This window comes from Manihot esculenta, chromosome 2, assembly GCF_001659605.2.
Source record: "Manihot esculenta cultivar AM560-2 chromosome 2, M.esculenta_v8, whole genome shotgun sequence".
NCBI lineage: Eukaryota > Viridiplantae > Streptophyta > Magnoliopsida > Malpighiales > Euphorbiaceae > Manihot > Manihot esculenta.
The window spans coordinates 37,350,603-37,372,674 of NC_035162.2; the positions used below are offsets into that span (position 1 = coordinate 37,350,603).

The 22,072-nt window shown below is 33.6% G+C and overlaps 1 protein-coding gene across 3 annotated transcripts; it reads right to left on the minus strand.

The window, feature by feature from the left end:
- Window positions 1–588: 588 nt before the first annotated feature.
- LOC110609369 (general transcription and DNA repair factor IIH subunit TFB1-1) lies at window positions 589–20,719 on the minus strand. Of its 3 annotated transcripts, none has more exons than XM_021748899.2 (20): window positions 19,762–20,719; window positions 19,369–19,447; window positions 19,233–19,294; window positions 19,034–19,097; window positions 15,722–15,839; window positions 13,205–13,280; window positions 12,901–12,993; window positions 11,347–11,391; window positions 10,682–10,738; window positions 10,364–10,519; window positions 10,168–10,233; window positions 5,104–5,227; window positions 4,871–4,930; window positions 4,654–4,784; window positions 4,385–4,576; window positions 4,191–4,304; window positions 3,922–3,999; window positions 3,177–3,224; window positions 1,513–1,581; window positions 589–822 (listed from the first exon to the last, which is right to left on the minus strand). In XM_021748899.2, the coding sequence occupies exons 1-20, from the start codon at window positions 19,840–19,842 to the stop codon at window positions 736–738; spliced, it is 1,800 nt and encodes a 599-aa protein (XP_021604591.1). In that variant the 5' UTR covers window positions 19,843–20,719; the 3' UTR covers window positions 589–735. The 3 variants fall into 3 exon arrangements, with proteins under 3 accessions (XP_021604591.1, XP_021604590.1, XP_043808354.1); XM_021748898.2 differs by having other exon boundaries at window positions 12,901–12,996; window positions 19,762–20,718; XM_043952419.1 differs by lacking the exon at window positions 10,682–10,738 and having other exon boundaries at window positions 12,901–12,996.
- Between the last annotated feature and the right edge of the window lie 1,353 nt (window positions 20,720–22,072).

Below are 22,072 nucleotides of genomic sequence, written 5' to 3' on the forward strand. Positions count from 1 at the left end.
GTTAAAACTATTAATATATATTTTTTAAAAGAGAGCAAAAAGAATTTAAATAAAGATTATTAGAAGAAAAGAGAAAAATTTTTATTTTTTTTTTAATCTAAAAACTTGTAATAACAGGTAATAGGAAGTTTTATGATAATAAAATTGAAACAAAATTATATTAAGTGAAATACGACTAAAATTAAAAGACTGAAAGTAAATTACCTAATAAAAGTTTTAATAACTCTTAAAATATTAACCGAATCAACTCAATTTTTTAAAAAAAAAGATATATATATATTAGTCAAAACTAAAATATTTGATCGATTCTCTGTTATAATCCAACTAATCAAAATAAAATAAAAATTTGTATTTTATATTATTAATCAATAAATTATATATAAAATACTTGTAAATATATTTTATTGATAAAATTATAATTAAACATATTAATGGATACAAATTCGATTATTTCAGTCATCAAATTAAATTTTTTATAAATTATTAACAGATAATCAGACTAAACTCCAAATAACTGAACTTTATTGATTTCGTGGGATTATTGAGTTATAATTAAGTTATAACCCAAGTGTAGCATAAGCAGAAATGGATGGCAAGAAGCAACACTATGATTAGAATAATAATAATAATTTGTACAGCACTTGTTAACTTTTTTACAAATCGCAATGTGAAACCTTAAATATCTCACAACAAAATTGATTTGATCCACCCAAAAAAAAAAAAAAAAAAAACAATCTAGACATATCCATTTGGTCTCTCTCCACTCTTTGCTAATCTCTTCTGCAAGTCTGCATCATAATGTTGCATGGCTGCCTCTAGAGCCTGTGTTTTGTAAGAGAGAAGAAGAGTTATTAAGTGACAAAAGATTGATGAGGTGGCATCTGCAAAGGAATGAAGCAGTTAGCTGAAGAAATTAGATTGTTGTCAAGTAGCTGAATTTAGTTACTAAGTCTGCCATACAAATCAGATATTATCTCTTGTATTGGCATTCCAAGAATTATCAATATTAATCCATGTTTCTTTCTACTATCTCTCTGTCTCTCTCTCTCTACTCTGCAATTCTCCCCTTTCTTCTATTTCTCTCCCCTTTCCTCACTTTCTGACTGCTCAAGGATTGAATCCTTAACAGCCTGCAACAGTATTTGCCCATCAGTTCCAATCCTAACAAAGATGTTTCTACAAAAACCAATTCAAATAGTTTCTCACTCCCATCAGAGAATCTATGCTGCTTACATTCATTTATTTATTAGTACCATTTAACGAGAAAAGGATCGTTGGGCAAGAGCCTGCAGGAGTGTCAATAATTCGTATAACCTGACAAAATTACAGTAACATATTCACAAGCCATTGGCTTTGAATGCATTCAGAAAAACATGATTGATCAATTTGTCTCCAAGCTTCATTCCAGAATAACAAATATTTCTATTCTGGTTCCATGGAAGAGCACATTTAGTTAACTGCATAACATCCCAATAATTATAGTTGAATTCAACTGGTGAAAGAATTGTTTACCTGTTGCATTGGACGTATAAGGAGTGTAAGCTGATTTCGAAGATCTGACTGCACAGATTCCTTCATCTCCTGGGACATAATATTGGGAAAAAGCACAAAAAGATGCAATTTTCAATGGATTGTGTAATTGCCGTGGAAAAACAAAGGAGATGAATAACAAAGGAGATGCAACACTTGAATTCCCCAGCCCAGCAGGTGCCAAGGAGTAGTGGAACATTTGTATACGAGCACAGTGCTACCCAATTCCCCCCATATATGTATGCTGCTAACCAAGCATGCACCAACTCTATTGTCATCTAATTTTGTGTAGAAGATGACGAGTACTGTCAACGGATGCATAATTGTTGTTCCACATTTGTTTCAAATACAGATTTAATACTAAATATAAGGACTTAGGTAATCCTTCCTCTATAAGCTAGATTTTAGGGTGGAGTTATTCTCAGTTTATTTTCTAAATATAGTCTCAAAGCATGTCCCTGCTTCAATGCTGAGACACCCACAAATGCTTATGCTTGTAAACTTCATACTACAGATATTTATGCCTAGGCGCGAGGGGGTGTGTCGTGCTATATTGGTTTGGGACATGGATTTAATACTATATACAAAGACATTGGCAATCTCTCCTTTGAGCTAGCTTTTTAGGGTGCAATTAGGACGATCCATTTCCTCAACAATAATTATAGTAAGATGCAGAAAAGTCAATAGGAAAGGTGACCTCCAGTCACTGCATAGTTTGCTATACAAACTTTCAATTACTTGTGCAAACTAACATATATGGGGTAAAAGATGGGTGACTAGATCAAAACAACCAAGCCAAAGGTATATCACCTACACTGGCTTGGCTGTCAGCTTTCTTATTTATGCACTATATACTAGCAGCCCAACTCAAAAGGTACCCATCAAAGGAGGCATACAGTTAAAATTAATCAATACTGTACTGGTCATTCAGAGAATACAAGAATATCCGTGAATTCCTGCCAAGCGTGGAGTCCCAGTGTATGGGGCTCCAAATCAAGGTGCCTTTCGAGTGGAGTTAGGCTAGATCCATATTTATCAACATGGTATAGCCAACCCCAGTCTCAATATTCGGCCACGCACCAATGTCCAATTCTACAAACTTTATGCTCCAGTTGTCCAGTACCCAGCGTTGGAAGGGTTAACTCCCATATGGACTAAAAGTATTAGGAATAATGTTTATATATGACTTAAGCAATCCTCTCCCGACAAGGTGCAGTTAAAGGTGGAGTTAGACTCCATCCACTTTATCAACAATAAGCAACCAAGATACATGAATCAATTGTCATTTCACAAGTAGTTAGTCTTCATGCTTCAATAAAGCTGACAGGCAAGAATAGAAGGTTGAGAAACTATCACATCTTACGACTTGAAAAAAAGGATTAGAAACCATAGAGAGTAAGATACTAGAAGCTAAAAGGCATGCATGTCTATGGATCCTCCTGGTAAAAACTGCAAGTGAGGGTACGATGCATGCAAGAACTTAAGGTCATAATAAAGAGCCATTTAATATATATATATATATATATATCAACACTGCTCCTTTAGAGGCAGTTAACCCTATGCATGACCACGGGAAAAAATAAGCAGACAGGGAGGATGGAACCAAAACAGAAAAGGGGGGAACCAGGCTTACAGCCACAAATTACCTGGAGCTGAGAATCAATTTTTGACATTTCATCCTTCAGTCGATTTACCTGCAAATGCAATCGCTGACGTGAGGAAACTGGAACACTATAACATGGCACTCAAAAAGGTCAAGCATATTAAAAAATTGGATTGAATAGAACAGGTTCATTAAGTGATTATTTTATTCATTGGGAGATCCAATAGGACTTGGACTACACAATGGGTGCTAGTACTCCTTCTTGCCTAACCCCCCAGTCCATTTCTTGACATCTACCGCCATTCAGTCATTGGGGGTGACTTTTAACTCCAAACCTTCCTCCCTTCCCTGCGCCCCCTAAAGGATGCAGGAAACCAACTAAGTTAATCCTGACAGGCACTATATTGTGCTTTATACATCCTCAGTTTTTGGTCAAAATAGCTCTCAGGGTGATATAGCTTTGAACCTCTGAAGACAGCACCTTTGGTCCACTTTTTGGCAGCATAAAAGCTTCTTACATTAAAAATAAAAAATAAAAGGAAAAGGTTAGGCTTTAACTAATCACCAATCACAAAAAAAAAAATCTGATCAGGAAGCCTATGACTAACTGACTCTTCTGTTGTCCTCTCTTTATCTCAGTCTCAGCCCCAAAAATAGAACTTTATATTTAGATATCAGGCTACTTCCTGGCATGTTGAATCATGGTTAAGCTTCCATAATTCCAAAAAACAACTTCCTTATTCTTTCAAGTAAGGTAACTCAAAAGTGAGAGAATCTCAGCGAAATACCTTCGCATAAAGATATGCAGTAGTGATTGGATATGATGACCAGAAATGTCTCAACAACTCCTCAACAGCCATCCAGTGCTGGAGACAAGTTTCATTATGAACATGATGTCAGTGGAAACTACACGGAAATCAAGCAATATTTAACAATACACAAAAATGTGATATAGTGTAATATATGGTCCAGTGCAGAAACTCATGCATCATCAAAAAACAAGACTGCAGGAAATTTAAACAGATGCACAGGACAAAAAAGGAGAAGTTTCACTCACATGGAGCAGGTCCTCCTTTATTTTGTTTGGGAAACCATCCAAAACACTCTCCCTAGGATTCTTTCCAAGGTGATATTTGGTGCTTGTGATATTATGTGTCAATACAGAACGAACCTACATCATAAAGTTCACAATATACTTGAGCATAAAAAAAATAATGTCCACTTTACAATTCAATTTAGTATTCTTATTACCTTCATAGCAACTTCAGGTGTTACTATGGGATCATTCAATCCCACAACTTTAATCTGAGAAATTGAGTCCCTCAAAGAACCATAAGCTTCCTGAGCGCTCAAGCTGCAATTCAATGCTTCAGTTCCAGTAGGTGCATCTCTTGAAGTTTTAAGTGCACAAGCTTGTTGAGAATCAAAATAGTCCCGTGGATCCTGGTTTCACAAATATAACATAATATGTACGAAGAGATACAATCTCCTGCAAGCACATGATAATGAGAAAACCAAACCTTAATGGAGAGAGGTGCTAAAGGAAGATCATTTGATCCTCGAAGATCCTCAATTTCCATCATTTTGGAAATTCTATTCAATTTCTCCTCGTTTGCATTTCCATCAGCTTCTTCATTAGCTATTTTATTTCCTAAGAACAGCAAAACATAAAGGCAAGTTTTATGCAAGTACAAGCTAGAAGGAAAAGAAAAGAATGCAAGAATACATTGCACTAACCCTTTTTTGACTGAATAAGTGCCTCTGCTACAGTTTGTGTGTCTTTCAACTGCTCTTCATCTATAAATTTATAAATAAAAAGATTTAAAGAAATGGTCAAACATCTTAAAGTCAGATGTCCATGCTTTATATGCGGAACATATTGCAGCACATTCAACAAATAGATAGAATAAAACATCTTTTCATTTCCTTATAAATTAGTTAGAGAACACAGATTCATGAAATAGTCTTACCTATTGCTGTTCCTTCAAGAACAACAGCTCCATGGCGGTTAAGGTCATGTAACAATGTCCTTATGTATGGTTCATTCTGTGATTCTGTTATCTCCTTACTACCATCACGGGCAATTCCATGATCCTGCAAATTCAAAGATGAAACCAGAATTACAAAATATCGATAGAAATGCCACAAAATCAACCCAGAGACAGAACAATGGAATGGTTCTACAGCAAACACAAAACAGCTTAAACACAAAAAATTTTTTCCTCTTCTAAAACTATAAAGTGGGGCTTGAGAAACTTAAAAATCAGAATATTCCATTAGGATAACCGAAGACCTTCTGCCTAAGCTGATAATATTCAACAATAATTATCCACATCTCAGTGAGGAGTTACAAAATATGCTTTATCATCAAAGAAAAGGTAATTTACAAGCAGGTAACTGATTAATATATCTACTGGAAAGATAACGGTAACGTTATCTTGTAACCTTGTTAATTAACTAGATATCTGTCTCAAAGTTCGCAGGATTTTTTTTTAAAAAAAAATATTTATATTCAGATAAATACAACTTTATAATATAACAGATCAAAGATGAAAGTGTGATCAATTTTAAAATTTCATTGCCCAAGTCAAACTATAAATTTAAGGCACTAAAGTATGGTAATTAGTTTGTAGCACTGTACCTTCATGACTAACATGTTGAATTCTTACCAGACTCTAAAATGCCTAATGTTGAGACAATAGAATTGAAAATTTATTTATGCATAAAAGTGAGAACAATGTTACAATTTCATTGCCCAAGTCAAACAATAAATTTAAGAGACTAAAGTATGTTAATTATTTGTAGCACTGTACCTTCATGACTAAAATGTTAAATTCTTACCAGACCTTAAAATGCCTAATGTTGAAATAATAAGATTGAAAATTTATACATAAAGGGAAATTTTAGTAATTTTCGACAAATGTATACATGAAAAAATATATAAAGAAAAGAAATTGTGAATGATACACACTTTATTTTGTGAGGAGGGACAAATCATCAAAAGTAGAGGTAGCAAAAAAAAAAAGGAAAAGGAAAGGAAAGAAAAGCAAAAAAGATGACAACCCAAAGACAGAAGTTGATCCAGAAAAATTAATTAAACTAAACTGAAAATTCCTTGCAATTTGTCGATTTAATCTTACAAATGCCACATATTACACAACAAATTTAGAAAAACTCAATATAATGAAAATATATATTTTTATATCTTCTCTACAATAATAGTAATGAATATTTACAATATAAACTTGAGCAACAAAATGACCGTTCTTAAACCTGAAGTATAAATTGATTAATGTAAATTGAATTTGGCTCATTTAGCAGGAGTCAACCAAAAAAAAAAACCGAACAGATGAAAACAGTTGACATAATTGACATCAACAACAACAAAAACAAAGGCTTAGTCACAAACTAGTAGGGGTCAGCTTAGTTGGAATTGACCGATGGTTAAAGAAACGCATTATAGTTCAATTAACCAAATGGAGCACACACAAAGGCAAGAAAAACACATTTATGTTCTACAATATCTATAGTATATAAAAAAGTAAGAATAAGGGGGCAAACTAACGAAAGGACAAAAAAAAAACTTAATATAATTATAAAATTTATATTATTTATCTATTTATATTAATCCATCCGTCCCATAATTTTTGTCCACTTTGCTTTTTCACACATATTAAGAAATATAATTTTTTTTAACTTTTTAATTATACCCATCTTAAATACATTAAACTTTATTTGTAGAAAGATAATATTTTTGTTGTATTTCACAATAGAGGTTACAACCTATTTATACACGATAGACGGTATCTAAACAGGAAGGAAAATCAAGCTTATAATTATACAATCCCTAAAATTAAGCAACTGACCCATCTATCAATATTTACTTCCTATATTAACATATTTACCTCCTATAATCTATAACACTCCCCCTCAAGTTGGAGTATAAATGTTAATCATGCCCAACTTGTTACATATATAATCAACTCGAGCCCCATTTAGAGCTTTAGTGAAAATATCTCCTAATTATTCTCTAGTTCGGATATGTCCTGTTGATATTATCTTTTGTTGGACCTTTTCACGAACAAAATGACAATCAATCTCAATGTGTTTAGTCCTCTCGTAAAATACTGGATTGAAGGCAACGTGGATAGCTGCTTAATTATCACACCACAACTTAGCAGGCACTGAATTTTTGAACCCAACTTCTTCCAATAGTTGATGTACCCACAAGACTTCATAAACGGCTTATGCCATGACTCGACATTCAGGTTCAGCACTAAAATGGGAGACCACATTTTCTCAGCTCGGTAAAATGCCTTACACACATCATAAATTCGAAAAATATTCCATTTACCAGAATATAGAAATTCCAAATATTCCATTAATTCTTTAACAAATTCACAGTGATTAATAAGACTAATCACCTCACTATAAATAGAATTTTGAATCTGCATAAACAAACGAGCATCATCCCTCAACCAATTTCTACGAGCTTCATCAGTTGGAGGATCCTTGGTACTGATCATCCATTTCAATATTTGTAAATAAATACGAATAGTCTTACTCCAATCCAAAAAATTAAATCTATTTAATTTGTGTTCCATGATTTTAGTCATCACAAGAATCACATCAGTTACGGTGGTTTTAACTTCAGCCATAAGGACAACCAACCCAAAACAATCAAAAACAGTACTCGATGAACGGTACCCATGAACAGTACCCTTGAACGGTACCCATGAACAGTACCCTTGAACGGTACCCATGAACAGAGCCCTAAGTCTCCAAATGTTACTCTTTATAAGTAACCCAAATGATCAGAACCCTAAGTCTCCAAATGTTACCCTTTATTGGTAACCCAAATAAACAGAGCCCTAAGTCTCCAAATGTTACCCTTTATGAGTAACCCATAAACAGTGTCTTAAGTCTCCAAATGTTACCCTTTATGGTAACCCAAATGAGCAGCGCCCTAAGTCTCCAAATGTTACCTTTTATGAGTCACCCAAATAAACAGTCCTAAATCTCCAAAATTTAAATCTCTATGGGTGAGGCTCTGATGCTATGTAGAAATATAATATTTTTGTTGTATTTCACAATAGAGATTACAACCTATTTATATATGATAGACGGCATCTAAACAGGAAGGAAAATCAAGCCTATAATTATACAATCCCTAAGATTAAGGGACTTAAACTTTATTAAATACTAGGAGATATTTTAGAAAGTTTCTTGGAAATAAAATAAAATTAAATAGAGTTATAATAGTCAATTTATATGTTATTATAGTCTAAAAAAAGAAAGTGGACAATAATTTTAGGACAACCAAAAAAGGAAAAATAGACAAAAATTATGGGACGGAGGAAGTATAAAATTTTAATTCTAACACTTTTATGACAGAAATACATTCCCAAATTGATGAAATTGCAAGACAGTTGCAATTTCCACTTCAAATATAGATGTATTTCTTTTAGTTAATTAAATTATGAAACATTAACATGCTATTGTTCTCTTTTGCAAAACACAAATGAGTCCCTGTAACATACTTCCTTATTATTAAAGAAAAATTTAAGGCTAACAATCCCTTCATTAAAAATTTTAAATAATAATTTAATTTTAAAAATTAATCATAATTTTATTTTATAAAATAAATTTTTTATTAATAATTAAGAAGATAAATTAATGAAATTGATAATAGATAGAATAAAAATAAAATAATCACAAAAACAATTTTAATTACTATAATCAGCATAAAAATATTTTTATTTTCGAAATTCATTTTATGTATAAAACATAAAATTTAACGTATTGAAGATTAATAAAAATATTAATACTTCATTTCAACTTTGATAAATTTACATCAATTAGATGAAACAAATTCTAATTTTATCATTTTAAATAAAATTAAAAAAACTAAAAATTTCGATAAATCAAAATGCACAACAATAATGGCATATAAAAGTTTTGTTTTCTAAAATCATATATTTGCATATTGAATTGTCCTCCAATAAACAATTTGGTTCCCTACTCAAACCAAAAACAATTATTTCATTTTTGCCAAACGCATCTTTTGACCTCTGAATTTTGCATGAACAGCTTTTGGCACCCACAACTTTATAGTTGTCTCACATTTGATGCATAAAACTTATAGTAAAATATAACTATCAAATTCTTAAACTCATAAATGTAATTACTAGACCCTGGAATTCTATATGAAAGTCATGTACGCATTCATGAATCATAATAGTTACACTTTATAAAGTTCAAGTATCAAATGGGATATGACTGAAGCTGAGGTGCCAAGTCATTTTCAAGTAAAGTTTTAGGGGTTATAAGATCCTTTCAACCTTTTGTTTTTTATTAGCATACAACCATTGATTAGACCATGCATTTATGCATAAGATATTATTTGAAGATGTCGCATAATTATAATAATCCAACTAATTTCAGATAAATCACAATATAATTGACATATTACACAAATTATATGGCTCATTTATAATATGACTTATACACCATAAAAATGTATCTCATTAAATAATATAAAAAAATCAAAATATATTACAAAATTATGTTAACCCTATAAATATTAATTAGCATCAATAATATCATTTAACATACCACCTTATTAGAAATCCTACTCCAGAAATAATTCCATTTGCATGAGATATTCAATAATAATTCTAATAATATAACAATTATGAGTTATGAGTCATTTGATGCACATTCAAGCGCACATGCTTCAAAAGCTACTGCTAAACCTCTTAATAGAGTTGTCCTGCTTTAATGTCCTTTATTTTGACAAATTGTTTGCAAGTCTGTCGATCCCTTCAGGATAAACTACAGTGGCTGCCTCTAATGACAAAATTCACTACACTTGAAACTGTTCCCAAGCAAGCATACATAACATGTCCAGTTTGACCACAAACAAGTTTCTAGTCATACAAATATCTTGAAACTGTGAGTCTAAGATGAGAACATCCTAAGATATTAAAAAATTATTTAGAACCCAAAACAAAGAATGGCGTCATCCAACTTACTGGAAGATGTGTATAATCATCTCCCTGGTCAGCTTCCATGTCTAGAGTTGGATCAACACATCTGATCTGGAACAATGAGAAGTACAAACTTTAAGGCATTCAAGGATATCTCATAATGGGATTAATAAGAGAAAAGAATGCAAATTGAAAGATTCAGCAAGAAAAATAAATCTAAATGATGTTCAAGAAAGAGCACCTTCCGTCGAGTTTCGCTGGCCAAAATATCATCAGGTTTCAGAAAAAGAGCTAGTTCCTCATCTTCAGCAGCCTCTGCTGCAGCAGCATGAGCATTTCTTGAATGATGGAGATATTCAGCTCTACAATATTTGGTCCAGAAATCCTTGTCCGTCATCTGGGGCTCAAACAAGAAGATGCTTAGAAGTTCATAAAAGCTAGAATATGAATAAACACCTTATCTGTGGATATCATTTAATGATATCACATAAGAGAAAGAACCATCATCGACATGGAAAATAGACTTAAAAATTTTTTAAAAATGTGGTTCCCTGATTACCTTATTAGGAACCATATTCAAGTATGCCTGGTGAACTGCTGGTTTCTCTGCAAAAATCTGAAAGACGATTTAACCATAAACACAACAGGACTTGCATGCATCAAACTGATACACTATATAGGTATGCTGTGTCATAGGGAGAACAAATAAGACTTGAAATACAGCTATAATACACATATATAATTTTTTCAAGGAACTACAACATGCATAAAAAGCCACATGTTGCTCTAAATAAAATTATAAACACGGGTGCTTAATATTGTTTTATTACAGATATGTGTCAGCGCTCAACATGCTCTAGTGTGGAAGAAGATAAAACAGATGAAGTGGTGACCAAGCCAAGAAAAAAATATGAGAAACCTAAAATAGCACAACTCATAAATTCAAAGCATCCTAAACTCCACAGCCTAGAAAAGGACATAACTAAAAGAACAACACTGTTATATTAACCTACAGCCACTATAGGCAAACATAAAAACTAGAATAACAGGCATGAAAAGGCAATTATTATTTGAACTAATACAATAGCATGCACTGGCAGTCCGGCACCAATACTTAGAAAACATTATTGTAGTTCTCCAATAATTTTCATCTGGCAATTGCCGTTCAATAAATCAATGACAGTTTACAGAAAAAAATACTACAAGTCAAGAAAGATGACATACCTCACGTACAATCTCTGGTGTCAAATTAAATGTAACCTTGTTTGTCTGGAAATACAACATACTGATCATAAAACTAATTGTGTAAGATCACAAAGAAGAGTACATGGAAAGATAAAAGAATCTCAATATTAAAAATTTATTTCAATGATGACTAGTTAAATGATTGCAGATTTTTATAGATAATTATAATTATAAACTGTACATGTATTTAAGTAGAACCACATACCAAACCACTTCAAAATTATTGTCAGAGTGAAGAATTCTCATCATCATCCCAAAATAAATTTTAATAATTAGGGTGCAATTCCATTCAATAAAATAATATAAAACGACATTTGGCTAGTGATTTTATATATACATACACACACACGCATGCAATCGCGCATACTGCTCAAATGCAGTAGTGAATGATAAATAATTTATTAAAGGGTATAATAACAGATTGGACCAAACTCCACCTCAAGAGACAACGCTTGGGAGGAGGATTATAGTCATATAGGCAACACTTTTTCCCAGCACTCAGCCGAAGAGGTACTTAATAGACCCCCTCAAGCTCAGGACTAGACTGTGGATACTTTAATTATGTTTATTTATTTAAGTAGAACCATATACCAAACTACTTTAAAAGTAGTGTCAGAGTGAAAAGAATTCCTATGGCCGTTACTACCAAGTCCCCATTATCCGTTACTCCATCATTTATAGGCATTTTTTGAGTTGTATGGGTAACGACCATTACTTACTATCAAGTAATAGTAACGGCCATTGTCCTAATAATGCAACTTCTGCAAGTCACATAAAATAATATTTTCTTCATTTCTTTTGATTCTCTGTATGTTCCAGCCTTTCGCACCAACTATTTCTATCACATTATCTCAAACTTTCACCTAAATTTCTCCTTCTTCCTACTACAAGTCTCTCCCTTTAAGCCTAGGTCATCATAAATATCTTTATTTTCCACAACTAGTTTCTTGCGAAAAGTGAGTTATTTTCTATATTGCGCAATTTCTTTTCATTATTAAATGTATCTTATGCTTAATATATAAGTACTACATGTATATGATGCCTATATTTGATGTTTTTATGCTTGTTATATAGTTGTGCATCTTAATTTTACATGTATTTACCAATATCTACTCATTTATTAAATTTTGCAAATTTTTTTCAAAATTTGTGTAGCGCCTCACTGTTACCATTACAATATGGCCGTTATAGGCCCATTTCTGCTTCTTGTGACTGTGACCACAAAAACAGCCACAACCGCGATTTAAAACCATGGTTACCCATAGCATGAATTCATGATGTTTAGTGGTACTTTTTTTTTCTTTTTTTTAAAGTTCCATAGACATCTTTAAGCTCAAACATGCTGTAGGCCATATAGATTACATTTTAATCTATTTGCTCATCAAATTGAGAAGGGAAGGATAAGAGAAGCTCAATAGCAAAGATAAAATCCATGAAAATAATCTAAACATGCGCGTGCACACGCAAGCGCACACGCACACACACACAGAGAAGCGAGAGAGAGAGAGAGAGCGACAAAGAACTATATTATACCCGTCCATCAATCAGTGGCTTGGAATCTGAAAGCATAACAGTTTTAAGACCAACCCGTTGCTTTGATTTGTTACCTGAGTCCCCATTGAGCAACTTCTGCAATTAAAATCAGATAGGAACAGTAGATATTACATGCGCTTCAATAACTCATTCAGTTTCAATGAACAAAACAACTTCTTGGCAGATGTTTTCTCATTAAAGGGGTAAAAAAAGGTCAAAAACAAAGAAGAAGCTCCAATTTCTAAGACTAAAAGAAATGCAAGGTCATAAAAGCAATATAATTAAATAGATGAAAACAGCTAACCTTCCTTGCTGCCCAAAATTCAGTATCTGTCAACACACCATCCCTCACAAACCGCTTATGAAGTTTCTGCAACTCACTGTGGATACAAAGTTTAGTAACATTAAGAGGATTTCAAGAAAATTATCATCTCAAGGAGAAATAATCCATTTAGCAGACAAGAATTCATTTGTAACCATCCCTCACAAACCACTTATGAAGTTTCTGCAACTCACTTCTGATGCAAGGTTTAGAAAAATTAACAGGATTTCAAGAAAATTATCAGCTCGAGGAAAAATAATCCATTTTGCAGCCAAGACTTCATTTGTATTGGATCCTAAGTAGGAGTGTCTAACGCTGGTACAGATTTTCAGTGTACAATCAACATGAAAAGTATCGATTACTTAAAGTTTCCATGTCAAAACAAAATACTCGATCATAATAGAGAAAATACTAGAAGGTCAACAATCTTTCTATATAGCTGTCTTTGAACAGAATGCTAGGCAGATTGCAATTCAGTTCACTTTAACATGGCGTATATAAGTGAGTTGAGTTGCTTTACACATCAAATGACTAGACAAGTCAATATTGCAGTGCAACGATTTAGATACTATGGTTTCACCTCATAGATTTACAATGTGGGACTTTAATCCCAATTAATTACTCAACAATAGCTATCTTTCAAATATAACAGATTCACAATATGCCTTGCTCATCACAAAATCTTCAAAGTTATGGCACTTAAGTTTCTATGTTGTCTACTGATTTTTTTATCCTTTATTAGTCACTATGATCTTAGTTTTAAAGTTAATTGGAATCTGGAACAGACAATTCAGGAGAGTTAAGAGTTATTTGATTTTATGGGCATTTCATCAATCTGTTTCTTTGCCATTCAAGCCATTGCACTACATATACTCTTCATACAAGCTCATTTAAAAAAATAGAAAGAAAGAAAAAAAATCTATAGTTGCATCAATCATAATGGTTACACTTTGGCCATGGTGCCCTAATACAATCATGTATGTGAATGCAATTGCAATTTGAAACCTAGATTATGGGAGAGTATAACTCATGACTTGTAAAATTTAAATGTTTAATGCAGGAACTTTCTAAGAACTGTTTCTCATTTGACAGTAACAGCAACCACGACCCTGAACTTGGGACACAACAACAAAATAACACAACCATATCCATGAACACAATGCAATTCAAAATCTTGATTGTGAGAAAGCATAGCTCATGAATTCAATTTAAAGCAAAATTTCCTCGATAACATTTCTTGTTTTCTGTTTAACATTCATACATTACTTGTTAAAAGCAAGTATATGGAGAGTGCAAGTTGCCAATGAAATAAGCAACAGCAGCAGAAGATTACGACACACAATAGCACAGCTAGCTGTTTCTTCCACAATTTGAGCACGAAACAAAGCAAGACAAGGCAAAATGCGTCGCAGACTTAAATAAGGAAATTTTGGAATTTGGAATAGATATGGCTCTATTTATTCTGCAGAAAAAACTTCTCTGGATATTATCTTCATACAAAAAAGTTTTCTGAGAAATTATTTATCATTGTTTGGTTGTGATACTGAAAATCAGTATGACTTTTTGGCATTTGGAACAATAAAAATAAATTCAATATCTGACTGTGAAAACAATTAACCATGTAAGAACTTCACATATTTATATTTATTGTTGAATTTGAGAAAATAAATAATAAATTGTGGTTGAGACCATAGAATCAAATAACGGTCATTATGTAATGTAAAAACCGTTATGTAATGGGATTTAAAGGGCCGTTCCACTACCTGTTTCACCGTTAATTTGCAGGTGTAATTGCCGTTACCGACCGTTATGTAACAGTAATGCCATTACCAACAATTCACCTCTTCAATTTCTTTATTATCTACATAATTATTTTAGCTATTAATTAACTAATAATAATGACATTTAAAAAAGATAGACTTGTCGTCTTTATTTGACGTGTTATGATTATCATATAGTTGTGTATTTTGATCTTACTTACATCTACCGATATTTATTTATTTCATAAACTTTGTAAATTTTTCAAAAAAATTTGTGTAACGCCAATATTATGTCGTTATAAGCATGCTTTGTTACCCACAACCGTAACCCCAAATGTGGTCGGGACTGCGTTTTAAAAACATGGTTGTGACTGGTGATAGGTGATACACAAGAATAAATAGTGATAGTCAATCAACTAGTGACCATTGGATTATATAGTTTTATTATATGTTCTTTTCAACGAGTCTATCAAAATTTAGGAAATATGTTTCCTTTCTCAAAAGAGGAAGCCATTTTACTCTAAGTAATATGGTTTTCCTTTTGACCAAGAAAGCCATTATTCACCAACTTTCCTTAGTGTCCCAAACAATAGAAAAAAATGCAGAAAGCATTTTCCAAATGCAGAGACCAATAACAGATGAAGCTAGCCAAGTACAAATCAATTACCAAAGGGGTATACAAGGTCCCATAATTGCTCAACAATAAGAAAAGTACACAAGTTTAAGAAAGTAAGTTTACCTATTTTCTCGCAGCAAGTTCATTCGAAGAAGCAGTTCTTCTGTACTAGGTTGTTCAGAAAGAGATTGTGAAGTATCAGCAGGTTTTGGAGTCTCTCCAGGCTTGGAAAGGGCTTTTCCTGTTTATAAAGATCAAATGACACATTTTTAAGAGAAGCCAAATGGAAATCCATATTATTATAAATACTAATATGCAACCATTAAGAAACAATGTTTTTTTTTCCAAAAAAAAAAAAAAAAAAAAGAAGCAGAAGAAAAAGAAAGAAGGCAAAGGCATAGATACTCATCATCATGTCCTACTGTTACTGATACTAGAAGTCAACTCTTCAAACATATCTACAAATGGCCATTGAGGTTCTTTCTGAACTAACCCATTATCAAGAATGCATAGAAATATTCAAAATTTTTCAACAAAACCTCAACAGTTGAGGGAAAAAGAAAAATTAAAGGTCAATCTAGTTATATAATTTTTATACCAATAGAAGTTATAAAAAAAAAATAGCACATGGAACTGTTAAATTTGGGCCAGGCCTAACTCGGACATATTACCCTATTCCAAACCGACGTGGAATTCAACACACCTCTCACATCCAGTACTACTGGAGTTTGAAATATTTACGAGAGACCCAACATCGATGAGGAGGTTCTTATACTATGTTAAATTTGGGTCAAGTCTAACTCACCTCAAAGTTAGCTCTAGAGAAAAAAATGCCAAAAACCCTTATAAGGGCATATTATCTCTATTCCAAATTGACGTGGGATTCAACATGTTAGAGAAATGAGAATCCTACATTGGTAAAAAGAATGAGAAAGGAAGAGTTCATAAAGCGAATGAGGCCAATCCAAAGGCCACCACAATAAGCCCAATCAAGCCCCATTTTGGGACCCAACACTCTCTCCGCTCTCAGACTTAGACCGGGCCCATCAGTAAATTTTAACATGGTATCAACACCCAATGGCCTCACGACCCATGAAGATAAAAAATATTCAACACCTGCGGCCTAAGATTTGAAGCCCAAAGATGAAGGCTCAACGAGGAAGACCCAAGCATATTGAAGACCGAAGCCCAAGAATGAAGGCTCAACGAAGAAGATCCAGTTCAAAATTTTGGAAGACCTGTGGCCTCTGATGTTCGAGAGGAATACGAATCTAGGAAAAAAAAATTAGAAGAGAGACCTAAGGCCTCTGAGACTCAAAGAACACAAGCCCAAGATGAGAGAGGAATACAAGTCCAGGAAAAAAAAAGAGAGAGAGAGACTTAAGACCTCTTAGACTCAAAAGAACACAAGCCCAAGATGAGCAAAAACGAAGGTAAGTCACAACTGGGCCAGGGGAGTGTAGGAGAAGTGGGAATCCCATGTCGGTAAAAAGAATGAGAAAGGAAAAGTTAATAAAGTGAAATGGGGCCAATCCAAAATGGCTAAGGGCATTTTGGAGAAGGCCACCACAACAAATCCAATCAAGCCCCATTTTGAGACCCAGCACTCTCTCCACTCTCAGACTTGGACGGGGCCCATCAGCAAATTCCAACAGGAACAAATTAAATGACACTAAGAAGGTATATCCAATGCAAGACAATAGATGATTGAATAGAAATGGTTTTGGGTTGGTATAGGAGCCAGAAAGATTAAGAATTTGCACTCATTAGCTTGTGAAAGAGTACCCTTACAAAGCAAAATAATGTATGGAAATTTTAGCAATTGTTGGCAATCCAGGGTTGAGACATGACACGATAACTTTAAGACGATCATTTGTTTGAGTTGAATTGAAGGGAATTAAAATGTGATTACCTTGTGAAACCAAAAGAAAATTGATATGATTCTAGCATTAGAATCAACCCAAAACTATAATTAGGCTTCCATAAGCATCACATCTAAGGTAGAATTGCATCAAATAGTCCGAAGAAGCAAAGTAGCTGGACATCCTCCCTAACCTTATAGATAGAATCTGTCTTTGAAGGATACAAGCACAGGCATATATAAACTCCAAATAACTTCAAACCCAGGATATCGACTCCTAAATCCTAATGATAGGAATCCAGCTACAACTCCAGGGGTATATTGGGTATACACGGGAAGAGGTAAAGCTGCCAAGAGAATCACCCTTGAGAATCAAGAAAAAGGAAGGGACACATCACCACCAAGTTAGTTAGGAAATGTCAGTATAAATAGTATGTATGAGAGAGGAGGGCATCTTTTGTAATCCATTGTATCAGCAGAATTTCCTCAGAATTTCCTCTGCTTAGGCTTGTCCTGAGGGCTGGCTTACACCAGTCATTATCTTTATCTTTTGTCCATTCTCAGCTTTCCCTAACTGCTGTAATTCCATTTTGATTAATACAATCACAGACATTCCTCTCCATATTCTCTTCTCCTTATTTTTTTGTTTATTATTGGTTGACGTTTTGATTCTCCATCACCTAATCCTTAATACCTTCTAGAAGTTAGACTACTAATTACTATATCATACTAAAAGAGAACAAAACTAATCGAGTAGCTAATCATGGGCCATGCAATCATATGTGGATTGGAATAAGACCTTTTATTTTCTTTAAAAAATCATATACCCCTCGATTCTAATTCCAGACATCCCCTTCAACAAAACCTACTAATAATCAACAAATTCCTACAATGAAATGTACAAGCATAGTTTCCCAATCCAAACACACATAAACGCAAGCAATCAACTGGTGCATTACATATTTGCAAATGAAACATTAGTAAAAATTGCAAGTGAACTTCTCTAAAGTTTCATAAATCCCACTATATGATGAAATGTCTAAATTTCATCAAAATGATCATACTACTTCATCCTCCATATCTACATTATGAATCAACTAGAAACAATAATGCATTGCTCAGCATGCTTAGTACTCATTCTTCAAAAGGGTGGCAGCAGGAAAAGAAGAATAATATATAAATGTATTTTAAGGGAAAATCATGATTGTAATTTTTTTAATATGATCACAAGATTTTTCACTGATATGGAACCAATGTCACTGGAGTTGTTCATTCATGCTGATTATCTTCTCATTATTTTTATTTACTATCTTTTGTAATTAAACAATCACTATATCACTTGAAATATGTTTTTTCTATATTTGTTCTTCCATTACAAGTTGAGAAGGTAACTAAGAAATATAATTAAACTATGGCATACCAAAAGTGATCTTATAAGTAGCTCCATAAAAATCAAAACAGAGAAATTTTATCCAAGACAAAACAAAAAGAATTCTGAAAGCCAAATAGCTGGCAGTTGTCATCAACTGCAGAGACTTTCAATCGATCAAAAAAACTTGAGACACAGGACTTACCCACAAATTCTTTGCAAACTTGAAGATCACTGTAATTTTCAAACTCAAATATGTAACTTGCACCCTGCAACAAAATGAAGTAGGTAGGAGAAAGAAGAAACTTTGAGTATAGACTCAAACCGGTGAAAAATACAGAAGTGAAACTGTGCTCTGCACATTCCATTTAGGAAAGTGAAAAATATGGAAGCAAAACGTTAACCTGATTTGAGGTGAGATTAAGCATTGGTGCTTTATTTGATCCCTCCTTGGTGTATTTGTGGTCTGCACATTCCATTTACATGATAATCTCCATAGAAAAATATTTAAACAGAAAAATGTAAGGGGAAAGGCAGTACTTTTAACGTATATAAACTCCATGTCAAGCTTTGAAGCTGAGTTAGGATTATTAGGCCTGAATGCTAATTTCTCCATAGTCTGTACAAAGCAAAAATAACAAATTTTTATATCAGCAGAAATACCCATGTTTCAGACACAAAATAAAATAAATCTGCATCGAAATTATTTACCAAAAAGAACAGGATCAACCAACCCCATACGAGACCAAAACTTCCAAATAGCTCAAGTAGGGTCAATTGACAAAAATCACAGCAATACATTGAAAAGCATCACATTTGCCCAATTACTACTAATCCTCCATTAAAAACTTCAACAATTTAATCTCAATCTAATCCCTTTCTTCTTTTTTCAGCTTCAAATGGGAAAAAGGTAGAGTTGTAGAAAGACAATACCAATAATAGACGACCAGGAGTGCCAGGGTCCTTCACTGAGGTCTTGTATTTCACTCGCTTTGTCACTTGCCCACTCGCCATAGTCAACCAACAATATCCGATTCAAATGTATGACCAATGTATAATCTCACTGATGGGTATTTTTGAGTTTAGTATTTGTGTTTCATGAACTTGTTTACTCGTCTTTCAACAGAATGACCCCCAAAACTTGCCCAATTTGCTTGCAACACTGCCATAAACTCAATTTTGAATCAATAGTTCAATCAATCTCCATCCAAAACTCGTTCCACAGATTCCTAGTTGCCATCAACTAAAATCACCAATTGTACCACCCATAAAGGATGTTAATGCAGGAGTTTCAGAAAATGACTGAAACCAACTAGAGTACCGATCTAAAGCACAATGTTAATAAACAGATATAACAAGTTATTAAAAATTCCCCCTCCTCACCCACGATAATTGGAGGCTATATGAACAAGGAAGCTCAGAATCTGGTTGAGCTATGGCACCACGACTAGGCTCCGTATAGTGGACTTAAAGGGGAGATAAGGCGGCTGTAAATCAGTGGTCTATTGACCTAGTATATGGGAGGTTAGGTGTTACAGAAGAGGGACTTGTTTCCGTGTGGTGTTCAATATGGGCCTTTGGGAATGGATCTGCTGTATGGGTTTTTGGGTTGGTAAGTAGATATGGCCTGAGGTGGGTCTGCAATTGGAAATTAGCCGAGCAAAGGTTGCTGGAGTTGGGTTTACCGGAGAAAAGGAGCAGCGTTAGGTTGGAGGGCTTTTGCCGGCGTTGGAGGGAGAAGGTATGATGATGGAGAAGGACATGTGGTGGGAGCGTGAGAGTTGGATTCAGGTGAGGGAGAGGAAGGCTTAGACTGTGAAAACAGGGGATTTGCAGTTTGCGTGAGGGAGTGAGGTCCGAGAAGAAGAAGTAAAGGAAGAGGAAGGAACAAGAGAAAAAGGTGTTGGTTCTCTGTTTTGGCTGGTAGATGAAACTGTGTCGTTTAGGGAATGGGATGGTATTTTGGAAAAATAATTATTTAGTCCTTTAATGTAACAAAACTGACTTTTCGATCCCTCCTTTTTTGAAAAATACAGTTAATCCATATATTTTTGTTTCTTTATTCTTTAGTCTCTTTAGGGATTTTATTTATTAATTTGAGTATTCATTGAACCATAGAGGGTACACGTTGCAACTAAAAAAGCAATGCCTATAATTTAAAAAAGATATAAGGTCTAAGACCCACCAAAACAAATCTAAGACTAGATTTTTAGAGTTCAAAAAAGAAAATTAATCCACTGAAATATATAAATTCTAAAAAATAGAAATCTTGATTCGTGAAAATTAAATATTTTGCACTTTTCAAGCCGCCTTTGCTATAGGAGATTCCAACATCGAAAAGAGATAAGGCAGAAAAAGAAATTCCTCCAACAATTGCAGCTAAAACACGGTCATGAGCAAAACATATTGGAGTTCATAAGAGAACCAAGATTAATGAAGTGCAAAAATTCAACTTTAGAAAATACATGCAACATAAGTTATGGTTGAAGACATGTCACACCCAACCCAAAACTATAGAGATGGATATGACCAGGAAAACTGACAGAACTTCCCCTGAAATTTATACATATAACCTGCTATAATTTCAAAACATTAAGCATATAAGAGAAAAACTGATAGTTGGACCTGTCAATTCATTAAATATTTACAATCAACAAAATACTTTTTCCACTGGGCTGTATAATCTATACATGATCTGACAAAATTACAAAAGGATATGACAAAAGACTTAGGATTGGTCCGACCTCCTCTAGACTCTGAGTGGACGATGTGGAAGGAAGGACAAACAAGAAGATGAGGACTGCTGAGCAGATCACCAAAAAGGAACTGAAATATTAAAAGAAATATAAGGGTGAGTACAAACTACTCAGTGAGCGGATAAATAAATAACAAAGGGGAAAAGATAAAGTTTAGGTACTTAATAGTACCAAATATTTAGCTAAAATAAGTCAGCTGAATAAATACAATTTAATTCAATCAATATAAAATAACTGTGAAAAATAGAATCCGCATACACTCATAATATGTTCCCTGCAGATAATGCTGGCATCTCAGGTATAATAAAATAATAACAGCCTGAGAGCAATGCTGGCATCTTAAGCTCTATAATGACAAATTTGGCCCAAGAGCAAATAAAATATTGGTCATACATATGTGCAGAGCTACTCCCAAAGGGTGACCACCTGACATACGCCCCAAAGGCTGTCTGTATATCAAGTGCTGTCCCAAAGACAGTATAAATATA